We start from the raw sequence: 27810 nt of genomic DNA, 5'->3' as shown, positions 1-27810 counted from the left end.
GGAATGCAACAGGCACTCTACTTCAACTCTTTCGTATCCTAAATCAGTGGTTCCTGATTTTATTTTCCTTATGAACTGTTGTTGTTTGTCTTGGTATGGGACATGTCACATCCTGCAGAGATCCTGTGCATGCTGACAGACAAGAAGGTGGTGATGCATTGTACAGAATTTTGGTAAGCCTATTATCTATGACAGTATTTGAAACACTTTACCCTGTGTAACCTAAACACAATTCACAACAAATGAAGAGCATTCAGTGGGTGACCCTCAGGACACATGCTCTGCAAGGCTGAAGATGCACAGCCATTCACGAATTTGAACATATATGACGGAGAATATGCTAATTTAAGCTATTTTTATTACAAAATAACTTCTCCCATAGTTTGCTAATGCAGAGACTACTGTGACAGCAAGCAGGGTCCTCTGCTTCTATGGTATTTGCTGTTGAAACTGGCTCAAACAGCAGTTATCTGCTACAAGTGCTACAAAGAGTTTGCTTGAAAAATGAACAAAAGTCCAGTACTTACTTAGCAGTCTGAGCTTTAAAGTCATATACAGCTCTAGCTGGCAGTTTCTGAAAAGTAGGCAAAGTGATTAATACAATCAGGTAGTATTACTATATGATAAACATGTTTCAACTTTTATAAAGGTGACCAAGATCCAAAAAGGAAGAGGATGTGCTTTACAGTGGTGCTTGCAGAAACAGGCTAGTACAGCTTTCTTCTTTACAGAAGTTAGGTGTTTGGGACTTAGATTTCTACAAATCGAAATAGCAGCTAAATTTTCATACAGTCTGCTTTGTAATATGTTTAAGAGAACTACCAAAGTAAAAAATAAAAGTTAACTATGTCAATGTGACTTGTATGCAACTAGATCTCTAGATACAATGTAAATTCACATACTTAATATTCTGTAGTATTTTAGATGCTTTTTTTCTGTTAAACTCAATATCTTAAGGCTAATTAAAATTGCAAATACTGAATTACTTTTATATATATATGTAAAGGAGTAATTACTCTGACAGCTGGAAATTGTTGGGAGCATTTTACATTTCTATAATCACATTCACAGTTTTAAGAAAGTCTGAGAAACACAGGATTGGAGGTGATCTGGGTCATCTCTGCAGCTCTCTTGCTATCACAGGCAATCACATTATACCATTCCTTTCATATATTTACAAAGTTCTATCACCAAGTACATGTAAGCTCAATATTGTTTCAGAAATAGACCTGTAAACCAGCCCTACCTCTCGTCACCTGCATGGCTGACACACTTTTTCTGTCTTCAGAGCTTGTGCTGAAAACACAAACTGTAATCCAACCCAAGAGCCAGAAGCAGTAAGCAGTATTATATGACGGTATTTGGCAAAGTGATTTAGTCCTTTTCTGCAAGTACTTGCACAGATAAGATTGCTATATTTAAAAAAATTTCTCTCTAGGATATACCAGGGACTAGAATGAGCTGATTATGCTATTTCTGAGAGATACTATTTGTAACAATGTAAGGGTGTGCATCTTTTTATAAGAGGAATAAAAAGGGGCAATGTGAATTTTGCATTTTACCTTTATTCCAGGTCAGGTGTTCTTGACTGGGTTATCTCCCTTTGTCCTTTAAAGGCTAGCAAATTTAGCATACCTAGAGCATTGTCTTCGCTACAATAAATAAGTCCCTGAAGTTCTTACAGGGATCCTGTCAACTTGCACTTTGTAATACTCATACAAGAAGACAAGAAGGTGATCAGGAGTAGTCAGCACGGGTTCACTAAAGGTACATCATGTTTGACCAACCTGATTGCCTTCTATGACAAAACAACCACCCGGATGGATGAAGGGAGAGCAGTGGACATTGTCCACTGTTCAGTCTTGAGAAGAGATGACTGAGAGGGGACCTCATGAACATATTTAAGTACATAAGTGAGAAGTGGCAAGATGATGGAGCCAGACTTCTCAGTTGTGGAAACCAATAAAACAAGAGGTAACAGGCCAAATCTGCTGCCCAGGAAGTTCCACCTGAATACAAGGAAGAACTTCTTTACTGTTGAGCCACTGTGCACTGGAACAGTTTGCCCAGAGAGGTTGTGGATTCTCCCTCACTGGAGGTATTCAAGAACTGTCTGGACACAATCCTGTGCCATGTGTTCTAGGATGAATATCAGTTTTGAAACTACCAAGGCAGTTTCTTTGTGTAATGCTCTGGGTCTCAATACAACCCTTCCCCACTCAAACCTGCTCTTCTTCTCGGTTCCAATCACCCACTCCAATCAACTCTGACAGAGCATATCAATGACTAGTAAACTGATGTTCAGATCTATTTAAGAATAAATAGAAGATATAGCTTATCTTATAAAGCTTGATATTATTTTAATTCCTTGAAGTATCAATCTCCTTAATGAAAAATGAGGATGCTGTCCCATCTGATGATATGATAAGTAACTGTTCCTTTGGGATGTATCATCATAGTGTCTTGAAACCAACACAAATTTTGTCCCAGATATGTTACCGATTTTCCATATGGATATTGTTGCGTTATTTATTGTTGTTTCACTACCTCTTTGTCTGTAGTTCCTCTTCTCTCCCTTGGAGTACATCGTCCCATATCAGTGAAAGCAGAAGAATAGCTTCCAGGAGACTCCTGGTCTACTGAAAACAGAAATTATGTGAAACTCCAATAAACAAACCCATACAAATCCGTGATGCTGACTGGTTTCATTTAGCGGGGTGAAAAGATATTGAAATCTATTATTTTACCTTTAACAGAAAGAAAAGCACATGATATGATGGTTAAGTGCACCTTTACAGAAAAAAAAAAGACGCTAACTCTTATGCAAAGGCAACAGCTGTCCTCTGATCCACAGCAGAAGAAAACACATGATAAGAGGATCAAGAGAGCAAAATTATGCCTCAAAGTACAAAGGAATGCATCCCTGCTGGGCCAAATGGAAGACATGACAGCAGCACTGGGATTTCATCAGGTTGCATGACAGTGTTTTGTAAATGCCAACACTATAAACACATAATTACATGCACAAAGTATGATTCAAGCATGCTTCAATGAGTAAATAGTGAAGAAACACTGTTTCCTCCTAAGTGATCTAAGATGCATTTCTACTTTACCAGGGGCACATGTTAGGCAGCACAAGGGAATTTAAAAGGATGTTATTTCATAAAAACAACTCTAAGAGATGGAATACAAATCATTACTCACCAATCTATGTGGCAGACTTCTCAAAGCACAGTTTACCAAAGTTAATTACAGGATGATGAATTATCTTTTCATGTTTTAATAAGAATAAAATAAAAAGCCTCATTCTCTCTATAGCTCTGCACATTGCCAATGTGAAATGAAAACAGAACTATTTCAGAACTGCCTCTCAACTTCTGAAAAGTACTGTTTTAGTCTCGTACTACCACAGTGATTCTTGCTAATGGAAACATGATTCATGTTTGTCCTCCTTTGACTTCATTCACACAATCTGTTCTTAGCATGCCCATACATTTCTAAAGGAGTACAAGTGAAAAAGAAAAAGGAACCAAAAGCATCTCATCCATTATGTTGGGGTCTCACATAAGGGAGCTGTAAATGGTCTCCAGTGGCCTGTTGGCTAAGCCAGAAAAACTTGAGGCTAGTGATGAATACCGACCGTGAAGACAAAAAGATGAGTTAAATGTATTATTTATGTCATTGGCTGCAAGCATGTCATCCCAACAAGTACATCACAGTTCCTGTTCTGGACAGCTTTCTTGATATGGCATGTGTTCTTGAATGCTCACTTGCAGAAACCTAAAGATATAATACCTCCAAACACATATATTATTTTCCACTTCAGTCTTCAACAGAAAGAGAAGGACATGGGAAAGGAGTGAAAACCCACAAGCTTTAGGAAGGACAATTTCCTCTTTCTGTACAGCTCCTTACGCTGTCAATATTGGTAGTTTTCAGTGTTTCTTTGCTATGACCTTGGGGTCTCTGTGTGGATTGTGGCTGTAAGAGACACTCACAGATCCAACAAAACTTCTTTAAAAGTAGAGCTCAGCTATGACTGGTGCTGATGGAAATAAAGGGAATATTCTGCTCTAGTCATTCTCCACACTACTTTAGGGATATTAATGTTGACAGAGTGTACCACTTTCCTCAAGCCAGGCTCCTTCAAAGCTGCAGAAGCTATTAGACATCCACATTTAATTTGCACTACAGATTTCCTTGTTTTCAAGGACTGGAAAATTCGCATTTAGCAACTATAATATGTGACCAGTGCAATTTCCAAGAACTACAGTCTCATCATGCAGTGCTGTCTGCCAGGGTTAATCATGATCAGGCCTCAAGTAGGATTAATTCAAGTTAAGAAGAGCTGGCAACAGCTTCAATTCTGATTTCTCTTGAAATACATATTTACTAGTGTGGCACGTGCAAAAGTTGCACAAAAAGATGTGAGGTTAACGATAAGATGAGTCTGATCAAACATTGCATAATTGCTATACTAAGGACATTCTCTCTTACATCCATTTGTAGTTTCAAGAATAGCTTTGTGATGTCATTAAATTCTCCAAGATGCTCTGTCACAGAGGACTGTATGTTTAGCAGCAGAATTCTTTCACAAAGAAATGGTATCATTTAAAGAGAGAAATAAATTACAGACTTGCCAAAGACATTAAATTAAATCATATGGGATACAGCTTTGTGTAGTCCTGCTATGGATCTAGTTTGTTACTTTCGGTATTAAAAATTTAAACTTAAAAAACATATTAAGGTCAAGCAATTTTTTTTGAGAAAAAAAGAAGCAGAGCAACAAACAATTCAAACCAGTAGCTTTAAAATCAGATCGGTCATACTCACCCTGACAATTTCATTCATGTGTTGGTTATTGATAACTTCCCTTCTAAGAGGATAGGAAATTTCTCAAAACTTTACATATATATTAAAATTCTACAAAAAGAACTAGTTTTGCTGCCACAGAAATTGGAAATTGTATTGTTTGAACAGTGGAAATGGAAATTTCCTAAAATGCCCTTAACATCTATTCACAAAGAGTAATATAAAGCAGTGGATTCGTAAGAAAACGGAATCAATTGTCTATGATACTGGCAGAATTAACAGCAGTTTAATCACTTAAATGTAATAAAATTACATAGTACAGTGCATTTTAGATGCAGACTTTAATTTTTCTTAAATAATAAATGAAGTGTTATCTACATATTGTTTTCTGTTTGACCAGCATCTTATGATGCATGAATTCTCTTTCTGTAAGGTCTGAGGAAATAACCCCACATTGCTTAATTTAATAACGTAAATGTAATTTATAGAACAATCAATGAGTTGAAATATAACATTAATTCCGTTGTCCTTACTACTTTATTTTGTGAATAGACAGCAAATTTATCTATCCTAAACAACTATATGCAATTGGCATCCTTCCTTAAGAATTTTGTGGGATGAAAGCTTCTTATAGACAACACGAAAATGGAATGAGAAAGGGTGGGAAACACAGGGAGTAAGGCTGGATAAGACAATCACGAGGATAGAAGAAGAAACTTAATCCACCTTGGAAACACAGTGCACTATCATTGTTGTTAGTTGCATCCATGTCTGGAAAAGAGGCACTAAGAGGTAATCTTCCACAATCATTCTGGTACAGTGGATAATGGATAGCACCATCTTGAGGCAGTGGATGAAAAGGCTGGTGCATGGGACTCTTTTTCAGAGCTCTAAGAGATGAATTCCTTTCTGGAATGTCTGGAAGCAGCTCAGTAATAAGTCTGTGTAATATACTGTTATCGGGCAAGCTTCCCCTTCTTTTTTCAGCTTTAATTTGGTCACAGATGTCTTTAAGTGCAGAATCTAGTGCTTCAAATACAGATGACTTGCTTTTTTTCTTTTCAGTTTGTTTTTTAGGAGCTGCACTTTTTTTCCTCCGGAAAGGCACTGGGCTGACTAGGAATGCTATCTTAGAGAGGCCAGATTCTGCTTCCTGTCTCCTTGGATCTTCAGTGGTTTCTTGCTTAGCCCTTTCATGTTTTAACATGGTGGTGAAGCGGGTGTAAGATGCTGGGCATCGCCCTTTGCAGGAGCTGATGAGATGCCGGTGGTGGTGGTGATGGTGGTGGTGGTGATGGCCTGATCCATAAAAGCTTTCAGATGATGTGAAGGAAAAGTGGTCAAAGTCACTTTCACTACAAAAGGATGAACCCTCTATCTGGATAAAGTCACTGAGGTCAGAAACCACTCCATCTTGATCACTGTCTGAAAAATCTATATGTGATCGTTGTGGCTCATCACTGGTCACTTCAATATGAATTGGCACCACGGTTTTAGACTTGTAGCTTCTTTGTACCTGAGAGGGATGTCTAACTGGAGTTTCTTCTTCCAGCAAGGATTCAATAGAGAATCTCCTCTTTGGACACAAGCCATTTTTAGGAGGCTCTAGCGTAACAGTTGACAACATTTCGTCACCAAGGTTCGGCATAGATTTTGACTTCTGAATTAATTTTTCAAATTCAGATATTCTGGTTGGCACCATGTCTCTGGGCACCTCCTCAGTAGAAGACTCTCTCCAGCCTTGAAGAATACCTTTGTGCTGTTCTTTTTCATACTGCAGTATTCTGGACTTTACAGAACAGATCACCTCAGAATTCATCAAGTCCTTGCGGTTGATGCGGTGCATCTTTTTGTACATTTTTAGGAAACCTGGAGCATCATGGGCAGATCTGTGACGAACTCTTGACCTACCACTACCACGGCCCTCAGCATATGGGGAGGTCCAGTTCATTGAGGAAACATCTTTGGAGTCCTCCTCACACAACAGAGAGCCCATGCTTTCAGCCTTGGCCTGTGCATCAGGAAAGCTATCATGATCATCTGTTAGCAGATCATCACAGCTACGAGATTTTCTCTTTGGAGAAGCAGTTTCCTCTGTGCTGCTCCAGACTTCTGCATTTTGACGAGTCATTTGCCAGCCATTTTTGTAGCTGATTGCCCTTCTTGAATCACTTGGAACAGCTAAATGTTGCCTGTAAGTGCTACAGTAATCTAATTCATTTGAGGTGTTGTGGTTGTGCACTGAATAATTTATAAGGGATGGATATACTTTGCTAATATCCCCACCTTTATAATCCAAAGAGCAGCATGGTAAAAAAGAGACATTGCCAGAAATTAAAAGACTCAGAAAGTTGGAATTAGCATCAGTAAGTATTAGAAAGACTAGAAAAGAGACAGCAATTAGTGCATCTATCAGTTTAGGTCAGTACACAGGCTGCTACAGCTTGGAACAGCAGAGCTAATAATTAAGCTGTAAAAGTGCACTCATGATAATTTGAACAACAAAAAGAATTCCTTATGGATTCTGGAGATCTTACCCCCTCCACACCCCACCTCCCACAAAGCCACATAAGAAAACAAGCATTAATTTTTATTTTGAAGCAAGTTAACAGACAATAAAGGCTGCAAAGGATTTAAAGATAAAGCCAAACAAAAAATCTAGACCTCAGCCACAGATTGACTTTTCCACCTGTGCATTCCGAAAGAAGCTGTTCTGTGAAGCATTTTTAAGCTGTATAATGCTCAGAGAGAAGCACATTTTAAGATAATTAAGATAAAGACAAATTTTTATATAAGATCAAATGGGAAATTTCTCCAGTTGTTCATAGGTAGCCTGCTCTTTTGCTGTGTGATAGCACTGAAGGGAGTGGTGTTTTCTACAGCTTATGGAGGGCAGAATAAGGTGTCTGACAAACTGCTATAGGGATGTAAAGATGGATCAGTTTACTGAGCCTAACCAGCATGTAGAAGAAACAATAACCCTTAGATTGACTTCCACAACAAAGCCTGAGTTTTCAAGCAAGTTTTAAGACATTTTTATGTGCATGCTTGATCAAGATGTCACTATAGAACAAATTTGGAACTGTTGTCTTTCATAAGTGCACTGAACTTTCAAAAATGGTCTCAAGTGGCAACATTCAGTTCAGGACAGATGATTCAAACAGCTCAATCTGCTTTCTAAAAAAAAGTCGACTCTGGATCAGAAACTGAAACACTTGAGTTCAAAATCCACAGGGATCAAACAACTTGTGCTTCCTCTTTAACAAAACGGTTAATTTGAAGAAAAATTAATATGCTACAGGTGTTACAATGCTGATAGAAGGAAGTGACACAGCTAGGTCTGCTTCCAAAAGTTAATTAGCTGTGGTAGATGCTTTTAAGGGAAGAATTTTCAAACAGAGGACAGTGCTTAAGTCCTGGTAAGTGCTTGTTACTGGTGGTGGAGTCAAAGGTACATGTGGGTAAATGGAGTTTATCAACTTTTCATTGCCTGGCCTGGCACACCAAATGGATGAGTTTACCCACTTTTAAAATTACCACTATAACACTGGGTTTAAAATACATTTGCTTTTCCACCACTTCACTTTTAACATTGTTCACTGCTTTTCTTTGTCTGTTGTGTTCTGTTGCATCTGGATATTATGTTCTTTTAAGTGGGAATTTACTTTTACAGAGTAAACTATACTGATTAGTATAGCTAAGAAATACAGCAAATAAGTGAATAATAATAACTTAGACAGAAAAGGACATATCATATACAGCATTACCCTCTCTCTATATATGTTTTACTGGAAACCTTTTGTCTTTCTAAGAAAACCTACCCAAACCTTTAAACCCAAATGAACAACTGATTCTGTGACCTCCTGTCTGGAGAGATGTGGGAAAACAGATATAGAATGGTGAGTTACTTGGGAAAAAGAAACTTATTAGATTGTACCAGCTGTAGTAAATACTTCAAGTGTTTACAAACTAAAAAAATCAGACTAGGAATGTTTGCTTGATTACATTAGGTCCTGGTAACTGACACTGTTGAAGACGTTAGCTATAGATTTGAAAGGTCTACTGTCCCAGAAATGCAGTGTTATGTTATATGTTATGTGTCTTGATTTACTTTCTCAATATACTAAAGCAAGTTTTAAAATCACTATAATGTAATAAGAGAGTAGTGGAATTAATATGGATTCTTATGTTGTGGTAGAATTCATAGTCTTCATTAGTCAATTTTCTGTTAGAATAAGCAATTGAAACTGGAAAATCCTTGTTACAAATCCAGCCTTTCAGCTTAAAGTTACACACATAAGAACAAACAAGTTAGCCTTTCCTGAAAGGCCCAAGGCTGTTGTTTCAGAGAGCATATCTCCCACTGAAATGCCGAGCAGCAGTAAGCATTTGTATGTACTACCTACATGTACTGCAACTGCGACTGCAACACATATTGTACAACACACCAGTAGTTTTCTGCTAACAAATATGGTCTCCTCTTACCTTTTGCTCTTGATGGAGAAGAAGGAGATGAGCTAGTTAAAGGCTTTCTAAGGGTGGTACATGGGGCTTGAGTATCTGTACGGCCCAGGTTAGGTCTGTTTGCATTCTGATCACTGTGTGCCCTCTGATGACTTACAGCAGGTTCTGACTTCCTTCGCTTTCTGTAGTCACTCGCAGTACTTGCACAACTACAGAAAAAAACCAGTATTAGCAGCAGTCTAATTCTGAGATCAGAATTCAGGAACTTAAAAATTAAGCTCATAATTATATTATTGGTTTATAGATTTAAAAATGCCAGACCAAATACATCAGAAACACGCAAAGGGAAGAAGCACTGGTCTCACACTTCACACAGACAAGGTGAATTTGTTCTTCACTTGATTTTTGAAAGTTTTATACAAAAACATTATCCAACTTGTTTGAAAGTTTTAGACAAAATTGCTATGCCATTTTCTTTGAAATAAATGCCTAAATTTTTTTTAGACTGCTTTTTGGTACTAGAATTTCAGTACAAAGATAGGAAAAAGACAGAGACCAAGACCAGTTGAGGCAGCATACTTAGGGAAACAGCACTGAAGGTGCTGCATGTGGTAGTGTTAAATGGTAAATCACTGTCACTGAGACAGAAGCTCAGGGATGTTAGTGGAAAGACCCAGGACACAGTATGGCTTAGTCTGAATGTAAACAGTAAGTCCTTGTAAAACTAAAACAAAATCACACATAAGCGTCAAAATATGAACACTCTCTCCATGCATCTCTCTAGTTTGACAGAAGCTCACAAGGTGAATGTTAAAATCCGACTCTTTGCAACGTTTGCTGATTTCAGGTCCCAAAGAAGATCCTCACACTGCATAATCTGTGTCTGTTGAAATCATAGAGAGTATTTCTTACCTAGAGGGCCTGTCCAGGCCTCTGTCTGTTGAATAGTGATGATATAAGGAAGTCTGTGAAAACAAATACATGGGTATGTTATATGTTTGTATTTGAAATAAAGAGTGACAATTTTTGCTTATCGTGTTTGATTACTCTTTTGCTTTGTGACAAATCCTATAAAAACAGACCATGATGATTAACATCCTGGGTACTCTGGCACAGATGCTGTGATATTTCATGAGAATAGTTAGGCAGCTTTTAAAAAACATCACTAGATTTCATTTCCTAGTCTACTTCAGTCATGTTTTTTTCCTTTAAATCACTGCTAAATAATGATCCAAAATCATGCTTTTCTATACTCTTCAAAACCAGCAACAGAACAGCTGAAACAAACCTTTACTATAAAAACATAAAAATCTGAAAATAAATCCTTCATGTGCAAGTGAGTTCTGCAAAGCTTCTCCTCCCCCAACAGTGTACTCACCAAAATCCCACAGAAACTTTTGTAAATGCCATGATGTTTGTGGCCAGTAGCTGACCACTTAATAAACCTGCTAAAAACAGTTCTTATCATAGAACATTAGTCATTGCAATTTCCAGCATGTGTGTGAGAGATCTTCACACAATCTGGGAAGTAAGCTGTTATGCAAGAGGAGCATGGTGAGGTAGAGGGATGAAGAGCCCACTACCAAGGAACAGGGAAGCGTGCGCCAGTGATGTCAGGAGGATGGTCCTCCCACTAGGGCAACAGCGTGTTGGAAGAACACCACTACCATTACTGACTGTGTCCCCAGCTTCTCCCAATGTTAGATGTTTCCATCAGTGAAGGTTTGCTTCACTCACACAATGATGTATCCCTCTGCCAGGTGGCTTTCTGTGCAGTGCTGCCCCACATGTCTTTTTGCCATGACGGGACAGTACATAAGACTGTGGCATACAATCAAGCATCTTATTCTTAGTTGCTAAATTTGCTAAACCCAACTTATTTTTCTACAAATAAATGTGAAGTTATTTCTGGTAAATTTTAATTTCCTGGCAAAACATAGATTTCAAGGTTTGGGGGGGTTTATTTTCTGTCATCTGACATTGCATTGTTCTTAGGTGATAAATAAAGTATGATACTTTAAAATGAAAACTGATCTGTGAATTTGAATGTTAAGAACAGAAGCAGATAATTGTTGACTGACTATGCCAAGTACTGTAACCTAGCTCATAAGCTCAGTGGATGTAAACATTAGAGAGAAGGGGCACTGTGAAACAAAACCTACACCATCTGCTATAGAAAAAGAGTAAAGAATCAAACCTCCTTTCCACAGGCAGATTCAACACAAGCCTGTGTTTTGAAACCAGTTCTGTTATGGAGGTGTGCTGATCATCACCACATGTTCTCAGAGAAACTAAACCTGCAATTATCACTTAGGAAATAATCTCTATTTTATTTCTCATTATTTGGAATGTGTATTGGGCTCATGATGAGTGTAGTATTGATCACCTATTCTGTCCAAACAGACTATCATGCAATTTGTTTTTGTAAATACATTCTGAGGAAGGTATTTATTCCTGAGTCTTTACTGTCCATACAGCTCATATTTTCAAGTATTTCTTTACATCCCCTGAAAGCTGGAAAGCACTTTGTGCCAATTCTCCCACCAGTATCCAAATTCAATGATTTTAAGAGCTATATCCAATATTATGAGGTCTGTCTGGAATAAAACCATAGAAGCCAACTGCAGAGTTGCTCACACCAACAGCTAGTGTAACCACAGTTCTCCTCACATTTCTATGCGATGGAGCGAAGGCCTCAGGTCTGTGTGGTTCCCTAGGCCACCCACAAAATACACACTGAGCCTGGAAAATGTCAGCCTCATGTCAAAAACGGACATAGCTATGTTCTTCATGTTGACCAGTGACCACTATCGTCTGGAACCAGCAGAAGGAGGAAACTCAGGCTCACAGGTGATCTCTGTTAGAACTGTTGCACAAGGTGACATAAACATTGCAGATGAATTGTCATTGTGGGTTTTCTTTCCTGTAGGTGCCAACCACTTCCACTAGAGACCATCTGTGACATGATAGTACCCAAACACCCATAGGCAGTGATTACTTTCCACCACTTGTAGTGGCTCCAGGGCTACACAAGATGTAATTCCCAAGAATGGAGCAGATCCTCACTGTCTCCTATGGAAGGCAATGCATAAATCACACAAAATCACACAATGGCAACCACACCAGAGAGAACTTCTTTATCCACAGCATTCCCCAGGCCATAAATAGTGTGTTAGTGATCAGCATAAGACAGCAAGAAGTGTATGTCATGCCAAAACTCACTGTTGAGTTACTATATGGCTCTTGCTTGTCATCCTTTAAGGTTCTCTTATCACTTTGAATGTAACTCGCCCTTTTCCCTTTCTTTGATGCCACCTTTGAAGTCTTTTCCACATGAAAGATACAGTTTGTCGCCCATTCTACAATACTAATCTTCACCACAGACACATGTTATTGTTTCTAGACTGTGTAGAGTTTATACCTTCTACCCACAGGTAGAGCTGCACTGACATGGTATATATGGGAAAGGGGAAAGTAAAGAGTGGATATGGTTGTTTTTTACTGCCAAGAGTGGGTACCATTGTTTGTAGCTGTCCTATCAGCTCTTGTGCATTTATTGACCCATGTTTCCCCAAGCCACTTCCAGGGGGCCCAACTGAACACATCTCCCTCACTCCCCCATCTTCAAAGCTAATTAGTAATCTTCCAGAATATTCAACGCCCCCATATTAATCAAAGCTATCTGACAAAAATAATTAAATATTGCAGATGACAACTCCAAACTACCAAGTACAACCTTTTTTGAATACTTTGATTTGGTTTTACTAAAAAAATGAGATATATGTTTACAATAAGGATAATATTTTAGCTGGTTTTATGCATCAGGGCTTTAATGGTGACTGAAAATGAAGTCAGGAAAGCAGGGTAAGGTTGTAAATAAGAACCATGCTTGTTTGCATCATGGTTCTAATACTTTATCAAGTCATTTTGAATACTCCCCCTGGAGAAATTCTAAGTTGCTCTAGTTTTTTAACATGATTTATCATATTAAAACATTTTAAAAGTTTCAAAATTAAAGATACAAGTTTTTATAAATTAATCAAAGAGAAAACCAGTATTACTTAATAGTAATTTTACTCAGACCTACTGAACATGGGAATATTTCAGACAGTCATGTTAGGGCTTTTATATTGTCCTTCTTCATATATAGAGAACTAACAATAATTAGCAAAGGCCTAGAAGCTTATTGTCTCAAAGAACTGGGCCCAAATTTCACAGCCATGAGGTTTTTCCATATATATATAAAGCTTAAAACCAAACCAGAGTAATTTGCAAACAATTCACAATTTAAGTCCATGATTTAACTTGGAAGATGAGAGTGAATCATGAATACAAATGAAGTCAAGTCACCATATGAAGCAAAATTATCATTACAGAATCCACTGACTTTTGCCCTAACACTGTAAAAATGGGGAGGAAGTGGTGAAGGAATGAAAGCCTGAATCTCTCCCACTCAGAGTAGGGCAATGACAGCCCACTACCTGATCTTGATGAATTTTATTTGGAATGACAGTGACTGTCAATCCTGTAGTTATAAATTACAACAGGATTATTCACTGCTATTTTACCTTATTAACAACCTTAGTAATAAATACTTAATTGGAGAAATGATAGCTTAGCCACAAAGGCTTTCACTTGACATACTGAATTTGCAGTCAGATATTTTAATTTAAAAATACTACCATGCTGATGGATTAATTGTGCAATGCACTTGCCCAACTCTGGAAAGTGGGAATTTGTCAAAGAGTTAGAGACGTATGGACTGCTGTGTAATTCGGAGTGTTAATCTCTGAGAAGTTTTGGGGACTCACAGTTCCTAGGATAATAAGATCAACATCCAAATGCACTAATGATCTGGAAAGATATGAAAACAAAGATACAGTGATTGTGAATTAGAAATGTCTCATAGCTATCAGAAGGAAACCACTAAGTTTTAACAAACTTAAGACACTCCAACCCTTCTTCCCAAGGGAATCATCTGAAAAAGAATCATTCATTTACCTCATTGGAAACACCAGGAGAACTGTCTTGAAAATAGTCCAAAATCTTTTTAGGTGGCTGCATCATAAAAGCAGAAGTGTAGAGATGAAATGGAGTAGAATCAATGGCAGCAAGGAATGAAACATGTGGAAAAGGTGACACAGTTAGAAACTAAGTGTTGACAGCATCAGATACAAAGAGTGACACACAGAGGTAGAATGGAAGGATGAATGTGCTATATTTTTTAATTATCTTAATAAAATGTTAGTAACTTTAGGTGGTCAAATTTACAACTGGAACGGTTGAATAAATACCAGCAGTTTTTAACACTGATGAGACTGAAGAGTGTAAAGCAACAAAGTTACATTCTGCTGGAGAAATCTCAATACATTTTGTCTTAAAGGTTATCATTATCAGTAAAATACTGTTCATCAGAAGAATGTATCTGGACTGGTTTTGTCCACATAGAGGGAGGAATGACAATATGGTTTGAATGGCTGGATAAAAGGAGATACAAGATAATTGGTGAAAATGTGACACATTATAAACTACTGAAATTAAACCCAGACCTATTTAACATTTTTGTAAAAAAATTTCAGCTGGTATTCAATGGGTAATTTTTTTGAAATGTTATGATTAAAAATTAAAGTTTTCAAAGAGCGTATGTGGCTTGCTTTCTCTTCTGCTCTCACTGAAGTAGCTGGGAGTTCTGATTTTGGCTTAAGACTAGCTACAAACAGGGACTAAGGTACCTGGTTCCAGAGTGCCCTCCAGTGCCCCATGTCAAATGCTCAGGCTCCTCATGTAGCCCAGCATGTCACTAATTAGACTGCTGAGGAGCCTCCAGAGAATTGCTAGCTAACAGGGAAAGAAAAGAATGGAAATATATTTATATTCTGATACTCTCAAGCTCGTAAGTCATGTCCATTTGGGATTTCCTGCCTGTGGGCAGGTGCTTTTGGTTTTTAACTCAAAAACTCCTTGGGAGAATCCTGGGGAACTATGAGAATACTTAACTAGGCTTAGGAGATCCCTCCTTTTTCTGAGGGGCTTTGAACTCCTGTCTTCCACTTATCTGGATACTCTAACCATCCTCTTAGACATTCTTCTGGGATGAAAACATTTGCTATCCTTTTTCCTAAAGATGTTAGAGTGCACAGGAAAGAATTTGAGCTCTGTGGAGCCAGAGAGGGTGTGTGCAAAAGCAAGAGCAAGTGCATCTCCTCAGTTGTTAAGGCACTGTGCAGGGAGGATGTGAAACCTAGTTCTCAGTCTTCCTTCGAGGACAGTATTACTGTTTTACTCTTGTAAAAAGTAAACAAACAGCCTTTGGTGCTTAGATCCAATTAAGCCTGTGGTATTCACAGAAGAATTGCAAGTGCCTAGGCAACCAAAGGTGAAAAATGGAGGTATCTCTGATGTTAATGTGTTTCAAACAGATGGAATTCTCCATCTTTATAATTTTAAACATAAATGATTGCAGCAGGACTAAGGCAGCATCTGTTTGCCTGAATCCTTTACTTGGTAGTGGCTATTTGTGAAAATTGGAGCAGAACTGAAGTCTGTGGGTTCAAGCAGGTGCCCAGCCTGAAAGCAGAGCAAACTTCTATCTCTCTGTTCAGGTAAAAAAGATGTACTCTGCATGTATGCATCAAAGAGATGAAAAAAGGGAAAAATATCTCACTGTTTACTGCTATAAGAAATTTGTATATGGCTTCATGCATTTAAATTTAGATATATTTCTTCAAGTAAAATACATAATTTGTAACTTAGCATCCCTAATGCAACCTGACATGTTTTTCTGTTCTAAAAGATTGCTCAAAAATAATACAGCCAAATACAAAAGATTTAGGAAGACTAAAAAACATCCCTGTTTATCATGCTATTTGTCTTATTAAATATTTACACATTACTATATGTCTGATACATACTCCATACTAAAGCTATTAAAGTCACTACTCTGGCAAGTTAAGAGTCTATTTGAAAAAACTAGTTATATGCATGGGATGACCATTGACCGTTCTCTAAAACAACCTCATATTAATTTTACTGGCATATATTTGCTGAACTCGGTAATTTAAATTCCTCATTCTAAAACTATTTTTTTGCCTAATGTGTAAACATTAATATTCTGCCCTCACTTACCGGACGTCCAAACTCCAGCTCTGAAAAGAATTTATACCAGGGTTCGTTTTCTAAATCTATGTCATCTGGGTTTATGCGATCAGTCTGGTGCAGTTGTGAAGGAAAAGGGAAGGAAAAGGCACACACTGAGCAAAGTGCTAGAAATGCCACGTCATTAACAACAAACACACACAAACACAGAACAAATATGGGGAAAGAAATGGAATAAAATCAAAGAATGAAGATGGCATTTAAGACAGAGAATATTCTCGTTCAAGAGCTGTCATTGACTGGTAGCTTTAATACTTTTCTTTTTGTTGCTGTTCTTCCAAGGACTGGAATATGTTGAACATTTTAAAATTACACTTTTAAAGCTAAAAGGTCTCTTTGACCTCTTATTTAAACATCACTGCATTAGTTAAGTACGTTTAATGCTACTAAAGATTCCTTGTTAAGAAGATGGTTTAAATGATTGTCATCTCCAGCATAGGCAAGAAATCGCCCATCCCAGCAGCAATAAAGACACAACTTTATCAGCATTACTTTTGGCCATTCCTTGTCTTCTCACAAAGCATGTTAGCTCTGGATCTTGCTGCCTTGAAGCAAGTGCTGAGCAGAGATAAGGAATATGCATCATGTAAGCATCATAATGTTAAAAAGCCACTTCAGCATATGAAATCGAACTGGTATATTTTAAATTCTATGGTCAAAACAAAGGGAACAAAAAAATTATGCATTCCACAATATTTTTTTCAGTAGTACTGTGTCATGCTTTGTCTCCCCATAGCCTTGTTGGTATAATGAAGCATTCTTTTCCACAGTGAAATACATTGTTTTTGTCTGAAAATTCTCACAGGAAAGGGATAAAGTAGCAACTGAAGATAGCATTAAGAAAATTCTTCAATGAACAGAAGAATAATTGACAGATTTATTCAAGTAGCATGAAAACATGACAGTGCAAAACAGTACAGCTCTCAATGGGATATCTAATCAACTGTAAACTTGGCTGCATTAATTACTTTCTAAATAGTTCCAGCTCCTTTGTAGGATCTGATGTAGGCTTTCACGCAGCACAGAATTACAGTGAACTGTTGGTTTAAAGATCCCTGCAATGGAGAAAACCTCCTGTTAAAGACATTTCTGAATTTAAAATTTGGTTCTCCATAACTGTAATTATCAAAACTTAGACACTAATTATGGTGTGACCTAGAAAGCAATTGTCAAAGAAGAAGAGAGGGTCCTGCAAAGAGAATGATACTGGTGATCAAGTATGTAAGACTTCTTCCTCCAGAGTCAAGCTGTCACCAATACACCAGAGCAATCACATACAGCTATTTCTGTTTTCAGCAAGAGATAACATTGTGCTCTTGACCATTTCAAGTAATTAAACATCTTACAGCACTTTTCTTGCTGCCTTTGATGTTACTGGGACAGTTGACTACTGCCAACTCTGCTCTATTGAAAGGTCAACAACCCTTTAGAACTACCTTGCTGCTCACATATCTGTGTGCTGTTCATTCAATATCTGGACCCCAACTGTCATTTTATACACTTATATTCACAATGCTCTTTTCAAGTAAGGGAAGTTGCATTCTTGTGAATGAAGTGGGAAGTGAATGTCACTGATGAACAACTTGCTGTGCTCCACAGCAGGGTTAGGAAGTGAAGCTGCTTTCGAGTTTTGCCCATAGATTTCCACCATCCACAGCTGTAACTCCGTAGCACTAATGACAACTGTTTGAACTCAACTACAGATACCCAAATCTTTAGTAGAGAAACATCACTGAAATTAGTTTCTTGAACTGACCACTAAAATTTTGTGAATTTATTAGAGACTATGATTAATTTAAGAAAAACCACAATTCTCTTCTACAGAGATATGAAGGCAAAAAAATTACAGTTTCACAATGCAGAAGACAACTGGTATATATCAACTTGACTCCCATTACAGAGAATGCTTGGCATATTTAGAGGTTTTTTGCTTAGCTTAAAAGAATCCCACAATTTAGATCTGGATAATCTCAGAAGACAGTATTAAACAATTATTTTTCATTCTTTTTCCAAACTAAGTTGCAGTACACTGAAATACAGCAATGGTACAAATCGAAAGGGGGGAAATTTAGACTAGATATTAGGTGAAATTTTTCTCCTGTGAGGGTAGTGAGACACTGGAACAGGTTGCCCAGGGAGGTTGCGGATGCTCCAATCCTGACAGTGATCAAAGCCAGGCTGGATAAGGCCTTGAGCAACTTGGTCTAATGGGAGGTGTCCCTGCTCATGGCAGTGAGAGTTGCGACTAGATGATCTTTAAGGTCCATTTCAACCCCTTAACATTCTATGATTCCATGATTCTGTTTTTATCTTTATATTCCACCAAAGAATTAATTTTCACAGAAATGTTAATATCGACAGTTGAGTGTATCCTCATAAAATAAATCAATCAAACCCTCAGAATGGGTATGATGTTGAAATTGTGGAGCTTTTAGTGGAGCACTACAAATCCAGGACTACTGACATTACTTGCTTGGGTAATGAGCATTAGCCTTGCGAGCTTCAAGGTGCCCTGAAGAGCAGCAGCCCCACACCTACACATTGATGGACTGGTGTCCCTCCTTGCAGAGAGGCAGAACACACTGTCAGATCAGTTGGGCTTCCACCCAGCTAGTCAGGGAGCTAAAAACGAGAATGGGAGTTGGCTTCCCTTACATTTTCAAATGTTCTTGCAATTAGCTGCAAGCTTAAAACCCCTTGCATTTTTGCTGGTGAAAGAAATAGCTAGAAATAACTTCTATGTTTTTGAGCTCTCCTCATGTAGTAGTCTGCAAATGAAATGAGACTGTAAGAACATGTGTAAGGCTAACTCCATGCACATGAGTCCTACTTTAATTTACAGTTTAAACCGCAGAGGGCAGCAAACAAAAAGAAACTGAGCACTCAAGTCTGCAAATTCCCTGCTGCTGGGCCGTTCTGGAGAAGGCTCTGCATTCTCTGTGCTACCAAGATCAATACACAGCAATTGACTTCAGTTGGCTTTTGGATTCAGTTTTGCTGATGGACCTTCTTCTATTATCTCCCCTTGTAAGAGACTTAAAATGAACAAATGATTTTGACTTAAAAAACTGCACTTGGCTTGGTCTGACAAAGTGTCTTCCAAACTACTTGAGTAGAAGGTAGAGGCAATAAAGTAAAATCCATTTTTATGACTTGTCAGTCAAACCAAGTTCTGTTCCTACACTATTCTTATCTAGTAGTTTCATAGTATTTTGATTACTTGTTAAAAATATACTACTAAAGACCAATAAGTAACTTAACTCCTTTTGCCACTTGCATCAACACAGCACTGTATCACCATACTCAAGTACAGAAGAACACAGACATTGAAAAAACTGACATCTGTAGTGCTACATGTAGCTTTGCCTGTGCCTGATTTGATATGCACAAGTAGACATTCACAGGTAATAATCAAAAGTGTGCATTTAAATTTAAACAAAGCTTTTTAAATTTATTCTGTTCATTAATTCCTCTTGCATATAAAGTGACTAGAAAAATTGTATACTCAACAGAGACAAAAAAACTAGAACTAAAATTTAACCTCACAGTTTATCTGACTGGCACAAGTGCACTTTTATACTTAGACTAAAACACCTAATGAAAACAGAGGCATCTATTGCTTGTACCAATTTTACAAAGCCTTTCTTTACAGCAACACTATGATTTTTCCTTACATGCTCTAGTGCAAAAATAGAGAAATGTATATGTATGAGGGAATTATTTCTCATATGCAAGGTAGAAACTAGCAAACAGAATTTAACTTCATGTTCGTATGAGTAAGATCTAGTTATTACACCATTTACTTATTCATGGAAAGTAACCATTCATTTTAGGCAACAAATCCATGGTTTGGCTGATATTGGAGCAAAGGAAGAACATTTATTGAATTGCAGACATTGGAGATGGAAACATACACCTGAACAACTTATGTATCACCTTGTCAGCATTAGTAGAAGAAATGGCAATGTTTTCTGCATTAAAATATTTTGAGGACCAAACACAGCTCAAAATCCAACATTTTGATTTAGATTATCAAAAATAAAATGCTTGAGGAAGTTAGAAGAAGATTCAGGAACAGTCAGCAAAGCTCACCAAAGCTCATTTTTTTGTTATTTCATTAGTTTGCTAGAATTGAAAAAAATGTAGCTCTGATGATATTCATCAGCACTGCAATTCCTAGATGAGTTATTTTGTTCACACTACATTAGTAGAAAATTAGTTTATTAGAAAAGTGAGGTCATTCTTGAAACATCAGTGTAATTTTCCTATTTTTAACTTGAATCTGCTGTTACTCTTTGGCATTGGGTAGGCTGGAAAATTACCTCAGTGTGTATAATGCAGCCATGATGCTTGAAAAGTGCTTAGAACAAATGCCTCTGCCTTTTAAATAAAATTATTTGTCAGGTTCATCTGCACAATAAATACATTTAATTATATTGATTTATTAGCAGTTCCTACAGAAATGGCAATTTCCTCTTTGAAAAATGCATCAGTTTTGCAAGAACTTAATTTCACACAGAACTTAGTGTTGTCTAGTTAACAAAAATTATATTACTGCAAAGACCACAAAAACAAAGGAAAAGGTGTTTTGTATAGGTGTTTCACACTGTTGACATATTACATATTATGAAATTCCTTAATTTATTTTAAATTAGTAAAATTAATTCTGTGAACAAGCATGCGATATTGAAGCAAAAATAACAACCCAGTACTGATTACATAACCCCCTTCTTTAAATCTGGACTCCCCCAACCATTTCAACATCAAAGGAAAAGACCAGAAAAGAAAATATTGCCATTGATATGTAACAGCTTTCCTAAACTAAGGAAGTATTATGATGGCAGAAATGTAAATTAGAAGAGCTAAGTGAATGTGTCTTTCAGCAAATGAAAACTTCTATTGTGTGCATGCATTAAGCATAGCTTTATCAGACATGTTTGTGAAAAATTCCAGAATTGCAATAATTATTCAGAAAGCAGGAATAAAGACTTCTAACTACGAATTAACATACACTTAGTAATCACAGAGTAACTGAGGCTGCAAAGGACCTCCAGAGGTCATCTAGCTCAATCTCCTGCTAAAAAGTAGGTCTAATCAGGTCAGGTTGCTAAGGACTGTGTTCAGATAAGTCCCCTCCGGCAACCTAGACCAGGAGTTGACAAAATCTCCTTTGGTGTACAATTAGGCACATCCCGAAAATGCGAAGTGCATTTTTATGCATTAAATAACTGGACATCATATGTGCTGTTAATACTACTGAAAATGATTGCTGATGATGCATACCAACTAGGAAATGCAGTTTCCATTAATTTACTGTTCAGCTCATCATCCATGAGGTTTGCACAGTGGTTGGTTTGATTTCTTGGAAACACCAGAAGATCTAACCCATATTTTCAATACAGCCATAAGATAATAGCAAAGACAAATTGTTGCAAAACTGTATTTGAAAAAGGACCTTCAGTATTCCTCTAAGTAGTTATTATTAGTTGTAAATAATAAAAAGATAACCTCTCAACAAATCTCTACTGCATTACCCATTGGATTGATGTGTCTTACCGGTCTTTCATGTTCAAGGATTGAAGACTTTCCCGGCTCATATTCAAATATACTTCTTGGTTCAGAACGGAACTTGCGAGTATCTACTTTTCTGTCAGGAGGATCCCAGTCATTTCTAAATAACAAACACAAGCAATTGAGCCAATTTAATGACCATCTGCTTTACAGCTCTGTGCAAGAGAAACCTGCAAAACCAAATCAGGTTCAGAATGGTTTCCCTTTCCAGCTTTCAGTTGTGAAATGTCTAGCCTAGCATCCCAATGTTTTAACCACCGTATCATCTTAACCTGTTTACAGTAGATATACTCAGTACAGCATTTTTCATACTAGGGATGTCCAGCCTGCATGATCACTCATACTTCTGTTATAACTAGTAGATCAGTTTAAATACTTCCTTGACACACTGTGTCAAAATGCCATGGCATTGCATACCACTGCAAATAACTATACTTGTTTCGTGCACAATACTAAGATAGGCATGTGGTAGATATTTCTGTCATCACATAATATGATAATAAGTCCATACAGAAAAAGTTATAAAATTTTCCAGCAAGAGATGAGGAATTATTTTAAAGGACACTGTGAAAATCTAAGAGATGCTTGTTATCCTTATCTGTTGTAGATGTGCTCCTGAATATCCTTGTAAGCAGTATATTGTTTCCCTGGAAACTTGAGTAGATAAACAGGAGGAAGAATCTGGCAGTTGACTTTGGAACAGAAATGTATCCATTTTAAATTTAATGGTGCTAGGTAAAGAATAAAAATGAACTCATAGTACCATTTTTTTTTCCAGTTATTTACCATGTTCTATTACTAGCTAACTATACATTTTTGGGGAATAGCTCTCTAGTTACAGTGAGAACTACATTTTCATGGCAGTTTTGGTAGTACCTACGTACATTGCATTTGGAAAACTGTAGCTCACATATATTTTTATTTAGCTCTGTGTAAAATGACACTAGTAATGCAAGGCATGGAGGAAAGGAAAGGGAAAATACTACCAGCTATTTTCTGTATTTACACACTGATTAAATTTTATCAATTTTATCAGGCACATGTCCTGTGGCCTAAAAAAAACTCTGTGAGGTAGCTTTTGTTTATGGTAAGCCTGCAAGTGCAACTTCTGGGACACAGATAACTCAATCTATGAAACGGTCTAAATTTCAAAGGATGTGCCTCTGATGTTTACTTTCACTGAGGAAAAAACTAGTTTAAAAGTGGAAAAGGTTGTATTTTTTGAGAATGAACAGGAAAATGGAAACATTCTAATCAAGTTGCATTATACTGCAGGTATAATTCTCAAATTCTGATTCACACTCAGATCACCTAATTTACAGTGTTCAGCCTGTAATCCTGTATGGACTATATTTTTGAGCCCAACTGTTAATGCAAACCATATCTTGCCTCCCAGCTATGGAGCTGTGATACATGTGGACCTAAGCCTCTTATGTGAGATTTTAAATACTCAGGCTTTATAGGCAATTAAAAAAAGAATCTGCCAATGGCAGGAAAAGAATGAGGAGCTGTAGCTTTCAGCAGTGGGCAAAGCATAACTAATATGTTTGGCATCCCCTGGCCTGGAGAACACACATTTCTACTGCATGTCTTATCATAGAGGGGATTAAAAGGGGAGGCTAAACAGCCAAATTCAGTGCTGAAGCAGTTATTTTCAAGCTTGACAAAAGGAACTCTAACAGGCCTCAGTTTCTGTGACGAAGGCATTTGGCCTAGCACAGGAGGATGACTCACATAACTTCAGATAGAAAAGCTAAGCAGATCCATATTTTGGTGCCTTGTTAACAAAATCTACACTTCTGTATGACCTGCTAGCAAAATTCAAACCTCATGGCCTTTGAGAGACAGTCCAACTCTAACCTCCAGCATTTCCACCCTGCCCTCAGCGACAGGGTAGCCAAACCATCAAGAAATCTCATCTTCCTCTGCAATATGTGTATCTGCAAGATCACATTTTGGACTGCCACTACCTAAATGTTTTTCAAAAAGCCATAGTCATAGTCTTAATTTAAACACTTAGTATGGTCTTTCCTCATAACATTTTATTCAAACTGCTAATTATTTGAAACTCTTTCACATAATGAAATTTCTACATATAGATATGTTTACAACATCCAAGATGACAAAAATGGTCAAATTCTGCTTTGTTGCTTGAGCATAACCAAGAGAGGTGGTCTTATAGGCTCAAATGAAAGAAAAAAATTACCCTTTTAATATATAAAATATTTATACATACATACACACACAGATAAATGTATAATAACATATTATTAATATTATAACACAATATTATTATAATAACACTAAAGAAAAAGGGTTTTGCTTGAGATAGTACCTACAGATATGCAGAAGTCTATAAAGTCCGTGGGAGATCACTTGTATGGTTTTACCGAAAGGCTAAGCACTTTTTTCATGAGTTATTAATTATTAACCTTTTCCAGACTGGGCTCTAACCACTGGGATCTGGTTTTGTGCAGCAAATTTGAAGCTGGAAAACCATGAAATATCTCAAATGCCCCTTTAATCAGTACACACTGTCTTGGTTTACCAAAATGGAGATGGAGATTGAAATGGGGATATAAAACACTTCTGAGATCTGGGGAAACATGGATTGACTGCTACATTGTAAGGCTCTTCCTTGAATTTCAATTTACATCATCTTTTGATCCTTTTTCTTTGCTGCTTGATCCAATAAATGGCCTTTCCTACTCAGAGACTAACTATTGAAGACAGCTGCTAGAGTACGGACTGTTCTGAAACACAACAAGCAGGACAATCTCACTAATGAGAATGAAAATTCTCATGGTCATACCACTTGTAAGAACAAACACTTCTTTAGCACATCAAAGAAATTACAGCATGCCCAGACTACTGGTGAAGATTACCTTTCATCACCCGAGTGCTCCCTAAATAAAGTCCTTGAAGTCGTATTATTTTATAGTTGGCATTTTATCCTTTGTTACATTCAACAATTGGAATACTGTATGTACCAAGGAGAGATTTTGAAAATATGCTTACTTTTCTGGTGTAGACCTTTCCCTCAGACGATGTGGTGGTACTGGAGGTGGCACGTGGGGTGGTAAAGGGGACGAGACCTTAAAGGCATCAGAGCTACTGTCAGAAGCACTTTTAGACAACGGTCTGTATGTCTGTGTCTTTGCAGCTGGATGTGCCTGAGCAGAGAAGGATGGACTGTAGCTACCTAATACAAAACAAAACCAGAAATAGTCATAGCATGAGAATGAGTTTTAATAAAACATAACAGGGAATGCTACAAGAACCCACAGTAACTCAATAAAGCTGCAAGGTTATAGAAATGTGTAAATGCACCTTTAAAAGTACATTGCTGTGTACTGTGTAGCTCCTTAGAAAATTTTGTATGTGTTTCTATATAAAACTACAAACAGATAAAGTGCAGTATAGTTAAAATAAATTCATTATAATTTGACTGGTGAGAAGTTAATGGGTGTATATATATCCATCAGAGCTGTTAATGACAGCCTTTCATTATTCCCTAGGCTCATCCTGTTGCTCAGTTGTTCCATGATGAGAAGGAAGAGAAGAGGCAGAAAACACATCTTTTTTCATTGTTTTAATAATTATTTAGTCCACGACAATGAGGCGAGAGCATATCTTGAAGAGGATCACAAGACTACAAAGATATGACCGCTCTGACCCACAACAAATGCTCTCAATAGCACAGAAGAAGGCTGTACTGAGAGCATGTTGAATGCAATGAAAACTGAAATGGAAGAATTTTGAATGGCATTCTTGCACAAGGCACTGTGGGTTTTTTTGCACATAGTCTATTCATGTTTTTTCTTTTTTTTCAAATAAGTTTACCACATGGCTATGATCTTCTGAAAGACATAATGATTATATATCTTAGATGAATATGTCTTTTCTTGCAGCTAAGTAACATCAATGACAGCGCCTACAGCAAAAATGGACAAGATCATAAAACAGAATAATATTTATTAGGCAATCTTACTGCATATTTTTAAGGTGTTTCCAATACTCCCTTTTTGTCTTACCATCTTGGTAATTAGCGTTTATATTTTCACACAGCTTCCCTTTCCATTTTCATAAGGAAAGGCTGCTCACAATCACTAGTGAAAATAAATGCAATGTAATCAAGAAACTACAGTATTACAGTGTACCATCTGCAGTAAGAGGCCCACAGCTGCAATTCATTTCTGTGGTAAGAAAGCAACCAAAATTAAATTTGTTTCATTTGGGAAACAAAGGCATGAGCAACTGAGATCAAACAAGACGATAAAAAGTGTGTCTATAAGCATTATGAAAGCAAGCATGAAGAGTTAACTACCCCATTACTTGCTGACATTGACAAAAGACTCATTTTGAATAGGGAATAATTCCTACCAGTACCGTATGCATATGCAGTATTATAAAAGTCTGTGTCGTCATCTACAAAAAGAAATATACATGTTACAGGAGTGCCAGACATGCCAGTTCATCACAGAAATGCAGCTTTGTTTTTGCAAATACAAACAGAACTCTGGTAGGCAATCAAGCACCATATTTCTTTTCCTCATCTCACAGGTAGTTTTGGAAGACTCTCTCTTCTGAGTGTACTTACCATACACTGTTTTTACTATCTTGTTAAAATGGCATCTTTGGGTCATGTCACCTGTACTGTGTACTTACTAGTTAGCACCAAATTGCAAATTATAGCTTTTTGTCTGTTCTTTTCCCTTCCCCAAGCTCCATTTGCTCCTTTTGTCAGCTTTCCTCTGCTAGAGACTGTTAAGTTGTTGTTCCTACCACAAAAAGCAATCCCAAATATCTACTACGTGACTAGCATTCAAAATAGATCTTGAAAGCTAAAGTTTTCCAGCCTACATTTCTTACTCTCCCACTAACATTCTGTGTGACCATACTGAATGTAAGCTCTAGCTCAGATGAATAAAGTCTCCTTCCTTCTGGAGGTGTAATGAGCATAATTGCCATTTATACAGTTTCTTGACATACTTGGTGACAATCATGATAAAGGACATTAATTCTAAAGCTAGCGATGTCACCAAAGCTCCATTTTAAAAAACCAAGTAAGATATTCTATGAACACAATGCAATTCAGGGGCAAAACTTATGCTCAAACCAGCCTGTTTACTGGCCCATGCTGTTCTAGCACTTGAGCTCTCTAAAAGAAAGCTGTTACAGCAGGAGATTTACAGTGGCCAGTTTTTCATCCCTCAACCTGGACATGAGCATCATTTCACTGAATCTCCCCAGTGACATGGAATCATGCTGACTGCATACCTATCCTAATAACTTTAATTTTTACTTAGTTTCATTAATAAAATAAACCCAATAGAAAATTTCAGCCCATATCAGGGGAAAATAGCTCTCTCTGCAGTAAAATCTATCATTGAATTTATGCATTTGATTTGATTCATTGTCTGACACTTAGTGAACTCTTGTATTTTCACATAGCAGACAATCAAAATGCAGAAAATTGCATGTTTTAATATGACTAAAAACAACCCAGCCAAGACAAAACCATACTCACCAGGCTTATGAACCATATGGATTTGCTTGAACATTGTCTTGTACCAATCCTTCGGCCTGTCAACTGTCTAAAAGAAATACAGTTTTAACAATTAACAAAAAAATAAAAACATCTGTGTGTACAGATTTGATCAGACACTTAATGCTATTTTGGATAGAAAGTCTATCATATTTTGTTCCTTATTTAATATACCATGTATTTTAAATGGTGTATTTATATTTTTCATCAAAAAATTCCTGTAACAAGTTCTGTAAGACACTGAAGACTGATTCAGTCTT

General features: G+C 37.2%; 1 protein-coding gene across 1 annotated transcript in view; it reads right to left on the bottom strand.

Moving 5' to 3' along the window:
* Nucleotides 1–27599, bottom strand: part of SORBS2 (sorbin and SH3 domain containing 2) — a gene marked incomplete at its 5' end in the record, with an annotated part of 46708 nt that extends 19109 nt beyond the window's left edge. Inside the window, 10 exons of the mRNA XM_009075751.1 lie at nucleotides 528–574; nucleotides 2548–2636; nucleotides 5539–7098; nucleotides 9298–9485; nucleotides 10189–10241; nucleotides 14278–14334; nucleotides 21988–22102; nucleotides 25021–25204; nucleotides 26386–26430; nucleotides 27533–27599. Of these exons, the coding sequence (XP_009073999.1) occupies nucleotides 528–574; nucleotides 2548–2636; nucleotides 5539–7098; nucleotides 9298–9485; nucleotides 10189–10241; nucleotides 14278–14334; nucleotides 21988–22102; nucleotides 25021–25204; nucleotides 26386–26430; nucleotides 27533–27599 (2405 nt within the window). The remainder of the gene's footprint in view (nucleotides 1–527; nucleotides 575–2547; nucleotides 2637–5538; nucleotides 7099–9297; nucleotides 9486–10188; nucleotides 10242–14277; nucleotides 14335–21987; nucleotides 22103–25020; nucleotides 25205–26385; nucleotides 26431–27532) is intronic.
* Nucleotides 27600–27810: the final 211 nt, after the last annotated feature.

The sequence above is a fragment of the Acanthisitta chloris genome, unplaced genomic scaffold (assembly GCF_000695815.1).
Source record: "Acanthisitta chloris isolate BGI_N310 unplaced genomic scaffold, ASM69581v1 scaffold13365, whole genome shotgun sequence".
NCBI classification, from domain to species: Eukaryota; Metazoa; Chordata; class Aves; order Passeriformes; family Acanthisittidae; genus Acanthisitta; species Acanthisitta chloris.
The sequence above is the reverse complement of the archived record's forward strand: the minus strand, read 5'-3'. Positions and strand labels throughout refer to the sequence as shown.